The 14,010-nt window shown below is 35.2% G+C and overlaps 1 protein-coding gene across 5 annotated transcripts in view; it reads left to right on the top strand.

The window, feature by feature from the left end:
• Positions 1-14,010, top strand: part of HMGCLL1 (3-hydroxy-3-methylglutaryl-CoA lyase like 1) — a 74,844-nt gene that overhangs the window by 15,069 nt on the left and 45,765 nt on the right. For 2 of the 5 annotated variants that reach the window (XM_068183679.1, XM_068183675.1), the window contains exons 2-5: positions 6,195-6,272; positions 7,248-7,355; positions 10,678-10,773; positions 12,483-12,631. In XM_068183679.1, the coding sequence (XP_068039780.1) occupies positions 6,195-6,272; positions 7,248-7,355; positions 10,678-10,773; positions 12,483-12,631 (431 nt within the window). Of the gene's footprint in view, positions 1-6,194; positions 6,273-7,247; positions 7,356-9,514; positions 9,645-10,677; positions 10,774-12,482; positions 12,632-14,010 lie in introns of those variants that run through there. The other 3 variants (XM_068183674.1, XM_068183677.1, XM_068183678.1) reach the window with 3 other exon arrangements.

Raw genomic sequence — 14,010 nt, 5'->3', positions numbered from 1 at the left:
GCAGGTCCAAAGTGATGAGAGGGATCCAAGGTCAAACTGCAAAGTCAGTCCATGGGTCTAGGTCTGAATCTATGTGAATACTCTGTTTACAGAGGAGTCATGGGAAAACAAGGAGGCAAGAATTAAGTCGGTCTGATTTGCTTCTAAGCTGTAGTTTGGGCAGAAGAATAGAGATCATGCCAGTTGCTCCAAAGAGATGCTCTGAAATGACTTCATTGTCATGATGTCATTGTTCTTCATTGGACTGATGCTAGCTGAAGTTTCTTAACCTTGATCTGATTACCTTGCCTGCTGTGGCTTTGAAAGACCTGTTGTAAAGGATTTTCAAAAGGAATAGTGATATATAGATGGTATTTTGCTTTTTGGAATCTGTAACTATGTCCATGAGTAGTGTCACTGAGCTTGATTTGAATGTACTTTCATGTAAGAATAGTATTCTTAACACAGCAACATTTTTATCAGTCTTTTGGGCATTCCTTAGAAATGTCATTTGTTATCTTTTGATTTGCCATATCATCAGAATACTTGACAGAATTCTTTTCTTCCAAATCTTAATTTCTATTTTCTAAATGAAAGTAATAGATTTTTCTTTATTTATTAGTTAATATTACTTGCACTTTTCCACCTTTGCTTTTACCATTAAAATCCTCTTTGTAGACAAGATTAGATCAAACAACTGGCCACTCCAGCAACAAAAGCATAGTTCAGTTCGATTCCTTTTTGTTTGAAATCACATTTCTTATGTTTTCATATGAATGACTTTTTTTGTAAACAACCCTGCAACAATAAGTAGTATACTAGCAGATTATATTGGAATTTAATAGTTAATGCAAATGACAGAAATATTAGGTATATTATTTTACCATAGAAATCCCTACAACTCTAGAAATCCCTGAATTCTCTCCCAGTTCAGACAATCTCCTGATATATGTAAATCACTACTCTTTCATGAGCTCAGACAAACCTTCTGACCTTGACAATTATTTGGCTTATTCCAGGTAAGTTAACTCTGCACTTAACTAATTTTATTCTGTAATTATTTGCTTGGATTTTATATTTTGCTCTCCAATGGACAATCTCCAGTTGATTGAATTATTTTTTGGAGTAGTAAGTCCCAATATTTCTACTCATTAAGTGCCAGGCTACTGTTTTATCTATGACATCCTAGTTTATAGCCCAGGATCTGTTTTGCCATTTCATTTTCATAGTCAGTCAGAATCAGAAACAATATGGAGAGTCCTAAGTGTTATCATACACATTGCTTTTATTGAAATGCATGTGGTATTTCAATGCAATTTTGTACTCTGTTGTAACTGATTTGTTTGTGGTATGTCTGTGTTAACATTCAGGTCATGAATGTGGAGTGATGTAATAAGAAAACTTCATGTGATGAAAGATTCTCAGGGGTTGAGGGTTTTTGCTAGTCATGGTGCATTCATGGCTACTCTTCTCCCGGTGGTCATGTCAGCAGCATACAGCAGAAGTTTTAGAATGAATACTCAGTTTATCTTTACTGAGGGATATTGCTCAGGTGCATCCCACTGTTTTTTGAATCTTCTCCATTTTTTCTCTAGTTAAGCTGGGAATTAATCTGTTTTATATCTGCCTTCTAGTAGTGTTAACTAGGTGAACAAGGATTTTATTTTCTTCCTGTTTATTTCCTCTGTATCTTGTAAAGTTTAGAGACATCTATGTGTTCAGAAGATTGATCAGTTTTCTTTGTTCTCCTTCCAGCAACCATATTATTTATCTTAGAGCCTTCTCCTGGTTTTTGGGCATTTTTCCATGTCACTGCAGGTATACATTATGGAGTTATGATACCACCTCCCTGCTGATTCTTGTTGAAAACTGCTTTCCTGAGTAATTCTTTGTACAAGATGGACCTACCTTTGTTCAGTGTCCTCTGTGCCAGAACACCACCTTGTGGAAAAGGCAAGCAGAGCTTTATCTTGCTTGGTTAGAAGGATTGAAAAGACATGAACCTCCAGATCCTTCTCTCTTGCTTTTGTGTTTTTCAGTTAGCTTTGAGAAACTCTGGATAATATTTGCCATTGTTGTTTCTGCCCTTATAAATGCCCTTCATGGAATTAAAATCAGAAGGCTGAAAGAACCTCAGCACCTTAAGGAGAAGTAGTGACAGAGCTTAAAAAGTGCATTTATTTAATTTGTTTACATTTATTGTTACATTAGGGAGATTCTACTGCTTTAATTAAAAGTTACTAGGGTTTTCTGTAATGAACCTAAATTTGCAGCAATTTATAGTTGAGAGAAAATGTTTCCGTACAGAAATTTGTCATTCAATGTCTCAAGCTAAATGATTTGGTTTTCCTTTTTCTATTTCTTTTAAAAATACTCTTTGGCTGCATTCTGTTTTGAGGGAGGCTTTTTTTTTTTTTTGCGGTTTTATATGCTTTTTTATACTCCTTTGGCAAGGCTTGATACATGGAAAAACAAATTTTCCAGGCTCTTAGTCTTTTATGTCAGCTATTTCCTTTTTGATATTTAAAACATGATGCTTTGGTGGTCATTACTTTTTAACAGAGACCCTGTATTATTCAATAAGCAGTCACCCCTTCGTATTTGCCATTGCTACTTTTCATATATTTTTACATAAAAATAGTTCATATAGTTCAATTTAGTAAATACTTTTTCTGAAACAAAATTGTGTACCTGACATATTTAGTAGTACTAAAATTGGTACTTGTGTATTTCTGCAAAGTTTACCATTTCTCATTCATTTAAAATATGGAAACTGGTTTGCATTTTTCTATTTATTTCTATTTTCTAATTATTATCTGTAGGGCATTTAAAGCCATACTTAAAGATGTTGAAATTCTCTAAGTTGGTCTTGTTGGTTCAGGAAATCATTCCTTTTACCCAAGGGTGTGGTGTACATTTGAAATGCTCCAGTTAGAGTTTGGAGAAATGAGTCCTTCAATTCTTGAAGCCCAAGTCCTGGTTGAGGTCTGGTGCCTCAGGTGCCTCAGGTAGTAAACAGAGAAATGTTTAAACTCTGCCTAAGTTCTTACAGACTTCAGTGTGTTCTGTGCACTTGAAGAATGCAGATGGCATTAAGCCTGGCACAGAATATGACTCGTGGTTCAGGTGATTTCTTCAGATGTTATTTAAGTAATGTCCAGATATTCTGCAAGTGTGGTGCTGTGATCAGAAAACCTCCTAGAAAGTGGAATCTCCTTTTTCTTCCCAGCAGCTTTGTCAAGTACATATTTCTTTCTCTTTTGGAAGAATGTCCCAACAGCTAGCTACTGAGTATTCATTCACAGGACAGGTGAGATTCCTTTACTCCTTGGATTCAGCTTGGGCCACAGCATAGAAAAATGCTAGAGTCACTTTAGCAGAAGATGGTACACATACTATTATAGTCTCCAATTTGTTTCTGTGTTCTATCCAGCAGAAATGGACTGTAAAATATATAAAATATATATTTTATATATAAAATATATAAATACAGGGACCTGACCCTAAGTATTCTGCCTGTCTTTGACTTGCTTGTTATCTGAGCTTCAGCAATGCAGCAATAGAGAAATTATTAGTTATGCTGGGGAGAAGGATGGTCAGAACAGAATGTGTGAGATGAATAAGAAACTGGCTGAGGAGGAAATAGGAGATAATGTTGAGAGCAGATTTATTTGACTGGAAAGATATTGCTGGTGGAGTTCCTCTTGTGTTTTTTAAAAACATCTTTCTTCTGTAGCATTAATCTAATTTTTTTTTTTTGAGATAATACATGTTTGTACTAAAATAAGGCAATGATATTAGTCCAAAAGTTTTCACAAGAAAGTATCAAGTTGGTAATATCTGCTGATAATAGAAGGACAGGAGACATTTTCAGTACAACATTGGATGCCATACAGGAGAAACTGAATGACATTGAAGATAGGAGCAATCAGTGTACCAGAAATAAAGTTGGATTAAATACAATGCAAAACAAGACTCCTCCGGACTCAGAGCCAAGAAGTTTACTCTAAGCTGTTAGTTCATCACCTTGAAGAGTGTACAGATTTGTTTATAGTACTGCCTTCAGTTTCCAGTATGTGGGAGTCATTCCCTATGTGGTTCTCAGTGTTGTTCTCACTCCATGAACAGTGAATTCAAGTTGAGTCTGACTAGTGAACAGGAAGGCTATAGAGAAAATCAGGGGCTGAGAGGCTTGGACTATGGTTCAAAGAGATTGTGTATCTGTAATAACACAGACAGAAAATAAAAACCAATACTTGAATGCCTTTCTGCAATATCCCCTCCAGACTTTTGACCCCTATGAACTCCAAGGGCTGTGGACATCACCTGATGTGGCTGTGTGAACTGTTGTGAAAAGACAAGTACAGCTCTTGATTTCCACAAAATTTTGCCACAGTAGGCACTAAATAGGATTTACAAGATTTGGCCTAGAAAATGAACGCTTTTGCTCCCAAAGTTTTATGGACATTTTTCATGCTCTAAATTATGCTTTAGTTCACATAATCTATTTTAGCTCTTTTTATTTTCCAGTCACAGCTTCACTCATAGCACAGCTGTGGCATTTGTCTTGCAACAAGAAGGATCTGATAATCATGAAATAACGCAGATTTATGCCTGTAGTGCTGAAGCAGTGCCATATTTGTGAAAATAACTTAAGAGGAACAATATGCAGCAGATGTGAAGGTTTTACCTTCACATTTAAGTAGGTTTGTACTGTGAGTGAGTGTGGGCTTAGCAGGGCCTGACAGAGTTTCAACTTACCAGATGTTCCATGTGATCAAATAGATGCTATACAGCTGTTTCCTATTCTTTTTACTGGGCTCAGATAAATACACAGTAAATGGTCTGAAATATATTTATTGTATTTTGGCAAGTCCTGCAGAGAACTGCCCACAGGCACCAAGAATGCAGGGAGAAACCAAGGGTGCTCATAGGCATGCTCATTTTCCGTTATTGAGCAGAAATTAGCAGCCATTTGGTATAAATAACTTTGATGATACTGGTCGGGGGGAATAAAATATGGGGTTTTCCTTTGGTTGTGGATGTTGTGGGATTAGTGGCTGTATTTACAGAGCGTCTCCAGTCTAGGGGAGCTGTTACTCTCACAGACAGGAGCTGTCCCTCTGTGCTGACAGCGTCACCCTTCCAGTGGTGGTAAACTCCCGAGAGAGGTGGTGGGGAGTGGAGCAGCTGTCCTGCAGATAGCTCGTGCTAATCCCAGCTCAGGCTTTAAGCACTGGAATGGAGAACTGGTTTGGCTTCTGTCCTCAGTGCAGTACAGAAAACGGTATTTCCAGAGCTCCTGGCAAAGCTGCCTGTGTCTCTCCTGTCTACTCCTGAGCATGGACAACGTGCCCCAGATTAGCCATGGATCTGTTTTTAAGGGCACACAGCTTTTGGGGTTCAATCCAGCCAACTGCTCTGAACAGTTTCAGGACTTATAGGCCCAGTTTATAATAACTGCCACACATGTCAACTTGATTCAATCACAGAGCAACTAAATAATAAAAAAGGAAGTTTCATTTCCCTTCACCTGCTTTCCTGTTCTCATTTCTCCTTCCTCTCTCCCTCCAGTTCCCCATGCTCTCCTTAGCCCTTTGACCTTACTGCTGCCTTCCTTCCCTCCTGTCCCTGTCAGCTTCCTGCCTTTCCATAACTGCTCTTACACTTGAAAAATTCTCCTTCTTATCTACTGGAGGCTTTCCTTGTTCACCTTTAAATCCTTTTTTAAAACCTTCATCTTCAATCAGAGAAATAATTTTCATTAATAATCTCTTTAACATTTCCTGACTGCGATGTTCTTTTCAGATTTATACCCAGGTTTTGCAAGCGTTTACAGAGAAGTACCTGTTAAGTTAAATTGAGAACATTCAGTTACAAGTTTGGAGGACTGGATTGTTCATTGGAAAGATTTTTGAAATGGAAATATTTCTCACTGTAAAGCTCAATGTTCATTTATGGTTCTATATACATTTTTAATAAACCTTTGTGACCTCAGAGGAGCAGTGGAACATTCACTAACTTCTGGTTTTAATTTTTATTCCTTAGGTCAAGGTGTGGAACATGTTCTCACAGATTTTTGAATGTGCTGAGCAAACTCAATGTTGACAATATGACTTTATACCCAGAATCATATGAAAGGACAAGTACAAGCTGTACCTTTTGATCTTGGTGGCCTTACTGATTTTATTTTTCAGTATTGATTTTTATTTCAGGAGCCTCAAGCATCTGGACTGCCTGAGTACATAAAGATTGTAGAAGTTGGGCCAAGGGATGGATTACAAAATGAGAAGGTAACTTTTCTTTTTTTTTTTTTTTGTGTGTGTGCTTTGACATGGATGTTAGTGTTATTTTCATTGTGTAGAACATGTACATCCTGCTAATTATGTTTCTTTCATTTTGTACTATTAAATATATCTATTTTCATATTGATAACTTACCTTTATATTAGAATGAAAGTGTATTCCTATTTACTCAATTTTTAGATAATATAATTTATTTCTATACTTGGCTAACTAGCCTTTCTGTTACTCAGCATTTCATTTTACTGGAATTTGTCTTGTCAGTCAATAACATTCTGTCGTAACATAATTGGTAAACACTATGAAACACTGGCTATCTTTGTAACTTGTGTTTCTGCTTCAGGTGTTAATGTAGAAGGAATAGTAAAATAGGTTTTATGCTTCCTGCTAAAGAGACACAGGAAAACAATATTACTCTTTTGATAGCATTATTTGCCTGAAGGATGGTAGGGAAGCATGAAAGTAGATTGAAAGAGATTGTAGGGTACATGTATAGAAACAATCATCTATTTCCACGAACAGGAGGATAAGCTCACATATATAATTGTTACTGATACCAGAGATGTTAGTGGTATTAACAGAATAGAGTTACTCTGCTGCAGCTGTAGAGCTTTTTTCCTCCCATTTTTTACTGGTCAACTGGTCACACTGTTAATATTTCCTTTGTCAGTTCTTGGTAGTTTAGTGTTTGATTAATAACAAATAATGAGGCCGGATCTATAACCAATTACACAGAAGTGCTTCCTTTTGTGATGGACAGAAAATGGAGTAAGATCATGTAATCTGCCTAGTACCTTCGTTATACCTTCCTTATGCTTCCTACTGTCAGGAAACAGAGTTACGGTAAAATGTGTAAGCGTAGTCCATTATTTTATAAAAATTATTGCTTATATACAGGGAACGTTTCACTTCAAAAAATTTCTTATGTATGAAATACTTTGCTAAAGTATGTCTCCATATCTATAGGTGATAGTCCCAACTGATATAAAAATTGAGTTAATCAACCAGCTTTCCAAAACAGGCCTGCCTGCAATAGAAGTGACCAGTTTTGTTTCATCCAAATGGGTGCCTCAGGTATGTAGAATCAGCTCTATTCATAACTATTTCAATTTAAATGCCATTCCATTTATTTATGTAACATTCAGTTGTGACTAAAGATTTGGGATGGTGACACATCATTAATACAATTTAATGTTGTTCCTACTTCTTTTCTGCTCTACTAAAACTAGAAGTCATTGATGTAAAAAAGAAAAGTAGTATACGTTATTTTCTTTTTCTCTAAATGAAATGTGATTTTCCACATTTGCAAATGTGTTAGGAAGATCTAAATTTGGGGCTTCTGTATATGTAGTAGTAGTTAGGCACATTACTTATTTTGGAGTTCTAACACTCTATCAACAACTTCACTTAAATTTTGATGAATCATAAAAATTTGCTTGTTATTTTTACAGAATTAATTTTTATATTTGGTAGAATTCAGCAGAAACCTAGCCTTTCTGGAATTGGCAGCACAGCTGCATTGACATTGGAGTGCCACATTTCCATTTGAGATTTAACACTACAAATTCAGGCTTAGTCCTGAAGTTTACTGTTTAGCGCCTGTTTGTGCAAATTAATTAGTTCCTGCAAATATGGGAATAAGTCAGTACTTGTCTATGTAATTTAAACTATTTTTCAAGAAACTGCACACTTGTTTGCACAGAAGCATTTGAACACTTTATATTTGACAAGGAGCATACAAGTAATTTACAAATTAAAACAAGAAGTTAATTAATTTGAGAAAATACTTCAGTTTTAACAATGTCTGTTGGGTGTTGCATGTCTGACAAAATGTAGATAAAGTTTGTCCATTTTAAACTGAGAATACATCCTGGGCCTGGACTGTATTTTGGGCTTTTCTCTGAGAAAAACATAGTAGAGCCATGCTTATTCAAGAGTTAACAAAGCAAATTGTACAGCACTCTGAGGGACTCCTTTGCTTTATTTCAGTGTTCTCAGGGTCACCAGGGAAAAGCCTAGAAGAAGGTAATAGGAAAGCTGAAGAGTGACAGTGCAGAATTTCTTTGGCATCAATGCAGGGGCAGTGATCTCTTGTCTGCTAAAATGGAATAGGTTAAGTTTGTCTTAAGTGCCATCACACTTTGTCAATTACTGCAACAGAGAATAATGTAGTTTTTCAAATGTTAGAAGAATATGTCTAAAGCAAAGGTATATTTCTTCCTTTCTTGTTTAATTATTTCCTTTTCCTGTGAGCCACTCTGAGTACCAGATTTAGCACAGGTTTGTCAGTTTAGAAAAAATGAGCAATCCCTTCTTATCTCAAATTCATTTACTGAATACATTGTTTTAATGGCTTAATTGGAGTTTAAATGTTTTTTTTTAATTATTTAAAAGATAAGATGGTGTTGCTTTGACAGAGAGTGCAGTCTTGACTTTGTCTTTCCTTTGCTCTTTCTTTCTTTTTTTCATAGGTCATGGGAATAGAATTTACAGTTGTTTAGATCACTCATGCACTTATTTCTGTTTTAGTATTTTAAATTTTTTATGGTTTCCCATCCACTGTTGGTTTTGGCAAAGATATTTTTTTACTAAAAAACCTGAAAGAAAAATTTCCACAGTAGCAAGGTGCCATATAAAACAGGATCCCACACCTATAACATAAACAGCCAAAAATTATAAATATCTACTATTAGGAAGCTTATTTTTAAAGAAATTGGGAAAATAAATATTTTATTACAATTTAAAATCTTATAACATGCAATATGTGCAAAGATGGGATTTTACGTACAGGAAAAATAGCAATGGGGCAGATTTAATATTTGGATCTGGCAAGTTTATACTGGTTGAAAAAGTGTCATTTTGGTTTTCCAGTATGTGGAAAGTGAATTTAGTTCCAGCATTTGCCATTTAATTTATCATTTGGTTTCAGACATTCTTTTTTTGCCCTGAGAAATGTAGCTACTACTTATATTAAATTAAGGAATGAAAAATTGTTCTTAAATAACTAAGGTGTTAACAGAGGTTTTTTGTGATGTTATCAGACTTATTTACTTCACATAGAAGCAAATACAAAAAGTTTTGTGTTATCAGTTATTTCCTGATAAGAAATGAGTTGTGTCTGGCTATAGAACACCTTTTGTACCTTATATCCACTTACTTATAGAAACATATTGGGCTTATATTTGAAGAGGAATACATAGTTTTTTCTGATATTTTTAATCCATTCATTTTCACAGAAGGAAGCTGGTGACAGGAAGATGCCAGGCTACAAGCAGTATTCTTAGTTAATACTGTGGTATAATGTAATACCATGTATTTACAATTGTAGGTACTGCATAGCTATCAGGAAGGCATCTGCTGAAAGTAAGGAGTAATGAAAGCTCTGTAGTTCAAATATCTTTTTACATGGTACTTCTCCAAATACTTTTCACCAGTGTGGAAAGAAAAAGAAATCCAACTTAGTAGTGTTTGCTTGAGAGCTTTGCTTTTATGAGAACTCATTTTAAAAGCATTTAAAGTGCACTATTCTTTTTTTTAGAACTCAGAATCTTTAAGGCATTAAATAAGAGGGATATGTTTTATTTTGTATTGTTTTCAGGTGTACACAACATTGAAAAATATTTGTTTTGAAAACATTTTAAGAAAATGTGTTTCTCTAAAGAATCTGCATTTTATTAAGTGAATAAGTGTTTCATTCATCTTCTTCATCAGTACAGGGAGTATATTTAATCTTAAATGTATGAGTTTTCTTTTGTGAAGGGAGACTAAGGAAAACAAGTACTCTGGTCTTTGGTATAATAAAGAAGTATTTTCTTTAGAAAGAAACTTCTGAATATATTGAAACATTGCACTATTCTGACATCTGGATTTTGCTGTCTCTTTAAGAATAGAGGTGTTTAGTCTTGAAATGTTCTGATTACAGTGTTAAGTAATTCAAGTTCAATTATGCTTAGCATTGTGAAATTGCATTTATCAGAGTGCTGAGTTTTGCAAGATTTCTATGTTTCTTAAATCTCAATTATTCTGTTAATTCCACCCATTAAGTCCAGTGAAGCAAAGTTAAAGTTGCTGTAACACTTCATGAACAGCATGATAATAAGTCTGTCAGTTTGTGATGCAAATTATACTTTTACAGATACACAGAAAGGAACACTGTCGAAGTCTTAGCTCCAGTTCTGTATTCACATAGATCTAAAAAGATTACAGCACAAATAGTCAAAAGTTAAGAAATTAAAAAAGACTATTTATACAAAATCAGTTTTACCCCCTTGTTGTTAGACTTTTTGTATGAACTGTCAAATTAATGAAGGCAAAAACACAGTGTAAGTCAATTTCTATTAGCTATATAAAATCAGAAAATAACTGCTGATCAATACAAATTATTTATCTGTTTTAGATGGCAGATCACAAAGAAGTAATGAGGGGCATTGAGCGGCATCCTGGAGTCCAGTATCCTGTTCTCACACCTAATCTTCAAGGTTTTCATTCTGCTGTAAGAGCTTTCATAGGTGTTGTCCACATTTACCTCTTTTATGTTTCAGACACTTTCAGTTCAGTACCAGAATCTAGCTATTTAATGTCAGAAATAAGCTATAGGTTTTTTTCACTGAAAACTCCCATTTTTCTTTATGAAAAATAGGGACTTCACAGAGTGTTGTTAAGCTTATATTTTAATGGAGGCATTGACCAGGAACTTTTTAAGTTCCTTTAAATTATGCTTCTATACAAGGGTCAAGACAGTTCTTTCTCTTTGACTTGTTGGCCCTAGAAATTTTTCTGAAGAGTGTCTTGGTGGAAAACACTGAAGAAGGATGAGGAAAGATTCATTTAAATGAAAAAGCTTTATAGCAATTCTGGATTTCATTTTGTTTTGGTTTGAAAGATTAAATTATTTCAGTTCTTCCAAAATAGTCAAAATTATAGACTTGGAAGTGTGTAAAAGACTAAAAATGGAGCAGTTCAGTCTTCTTAAAATATACACATTGTTAGTCAAATCTTAACAGTTCTTTTGTTTTTTGAAAATTTCTAGTGCTTCGGCCTTTGTCCTGATGTAGGACAGGCTGTATTTGGAAAGCATACTGCTTGGTGGACATTTGTGGTCTAGTCTCCCATTCAGTTCCCATACTAAAATATCTGTTAAAACAGAATCCTGTGCATAGTTGACTTAACTATCAACATCAGATTATAGTGCTGCAACTTTGTCTCAATGGTAGCTTGTATGAGTTTAATTAATGGTGTTTTATCTCTATACTGTATTTAGTGATATAATGAAGGGAAAACAATGAAAAAATAGTTGTAGATGATTCCTGCATTCCTCCTTGCTGATGTTTTCTTCCCTCTGTTTGAAAGAGTATTTGTCCCTGTATGGGTTGCTGAATTTTAGACATTATCCTGCAGTGGCAGAGAGTAAAGGCAAAAGCTCCATACTTTTTCACTGAACAAGAGTATTATTCTGACTGGAGAGTGAGAGTTAGTTAACTATTCTAACTATTAAGCTAAAATATTTTCTTCTCCTATCAGTTGGCTTTCAGCCTTCTAGTTTGCCTCATGTTAGTTGATTTACTAAGTACTGAATACAAGCTCAGGCTAGTTGCCCCTTCAGTGAAGTCACCACATTTACACATTTTCTAGACTGGTGTTTGCTAAGACTTCTCTCAGCAGACTCTCATGTACACATTTTCCATATTATCCTTATCGACTGTGACACCAAGACCAATGGAGCCCTTGATTCTAGAGCTGGTCTAACAAAGAAATCCCTGTTGGTTATTGTTGCTGCTCTAGGTATATGCACACAGAGAGCTTTCCTAAGCATGAGAATTACTTCCTGGTATTCAGGAGGAACAGACAGTGTGACAGTTGTTGTATGATCTTTTCCTTTTCTGAAAAGATATATACAAGTATTAATAATTGTTTTTTGTATAGCTGGTTCATGTGAATTCCTACATCTTATTACCTTTATCGTTCATCACGTGTTTAATTGCTAAGAAGAGGCAGAAAATATGCCACAGTGAATGATCTCAAAATTTTATTCAATCTCTCTGTATGCTATAGCTTAAAAAAAATGGAATTAAAATTAGATTTTAGATATGGATGATATACTTAATGTACTTTAAAATTTTAGAATGTTGTACAGAATTAAATACTAAATCTAATACTTTAATATAGTGTTATGATTCTGTTTTCTTGAAATGTGTTTTTTAGATTGCAGCAGGAGCTACAGAAGTCTCGGTATTTGGCGCAGCATCTGAATCTTTTAGCAAAATGAATATTAATTGTTCAATTGAAGAAAGCATAGAAAGGTTTGAAGAAGTCACTAAATCTGCAAGGAATATGAATATTCCAGTGCGTGGGTAAATATACATATTCTGAAGTAATACAGAGATACTGGAGTCATTGTTACAGGAGTTATTTGGTACCAAATAACCAAATAGAGACGTTTACTACCAAATTTTTACATTGTAAATGAATTGTAATAATAGTCTTTACTGTGATTTTTGCTTTTAGGATTGAATATATTTAGTTATTTTTGCATTTTTAACTACTGATGGTAACTCTTTTTCTGAGGAAATTGAAAAAAGAAAGGAGTATTTATGAGATTTTATTATAAAAACTAGTTTTTACTGTCACAGATGACAGAATAAAATTTATTTTGTGCTGTTGAGAATTCGTAACACTAGCACCTTAAAAAACGCCCTACAAATTTTATTTTATTGTAGAATTCATAATATATCACTACATACATTGCAGCATTAAGGTATAAAAGTGAGAAAACAAATTTATTCCTAAGAAAAAACTTATTCTGTATATAAGTTACCCTGAAGATTTAGGCATTGAAATTTTTGAGTCACCAGTGCCTGAAACTCTAGAATTATCAAGCATTTATTTTTTACCTTAAAATTATTCTGAATGGTACTCACTCTTGAACAGTATCTATTTTCCATTTTCTTTTGCATAACAGGTAAGAACTACTTACCTAAGATTATTTGTGAAGGTCCTTGTGAATGCAGAAGGGCTCTCATAGATTCAAGGAGAAACTCAGCAGTGAGATTCCTTAAGGATTACTAGTAGTGTAAACTACATCATGCTCAGAAAATACCTGGACCTGAAAATAGGTAGAGGTAGATACCTGAGAGACTAAGTGCGTGAAAACTAGTCTGGGAATAAATACTGGTTTCTCTCTTTGCTTCAGAAATAGTGATGAGATAATGCTACTGCACACATTTTTTCACAACTGTGTGTGGTTGTTTGGGCATTTGCCTGGACAAAGGGATATATGACCTCTAGTTATAGCTGTGCCCCAGAGGATCACAGAACAGCAGTATTGTTTAGGTGGAGAGAGAACTCTGGAGATCATCTTGTACAACCCAAGGATTTGTGGGTGTTGGTTGGCAAAAAACTCAACCTGAGCCAGCACTCTGTGCTCACCCTGAAAGCCAGTTGTGTCCTGGCTGCATCAAAAGCAGCATGGCCAGCAGGGCAAGAGAGGGGATTCTGTCCCTCTACTCTGCTCTGATGAGATGCTACCTAGAGTGCTGCATAGAGTTGTGGTTCCCCAACATACGAAGGACATGGAACTGTTGGAGTAAGTCCAGCAGAAGGACTGGAGCATGTCACTAACAAGGTCAGGCTGAGAAAGTTCACTCTGTTCACTCTGGAGAAGAGAAGGTTTTGTGGAGACCTCATAGCAACCTTCCAGTATCTGAAAGGGGCTGCAGGGAAGCCAGAGAGA

Source organism: Anomalospiza imberbis, chromosome 3 (genome assembly GCF_031753505.1).
Source record: "Anomalospiza imberbis isolate Cuckoo-Finch-1a 21T00152 chromosome 3, ASM3175350v1, whole genome shotgun sequence".
Lineage (NCBI taxonomy): Eukaryota > Metazoa > Chordata > Aves > Passeriformes > Viduidae > Anomalospiza > Anomalospiza imberbis.
This window is presented reverse-complemented; position numbering and strand designations above follow the sequence as displayed.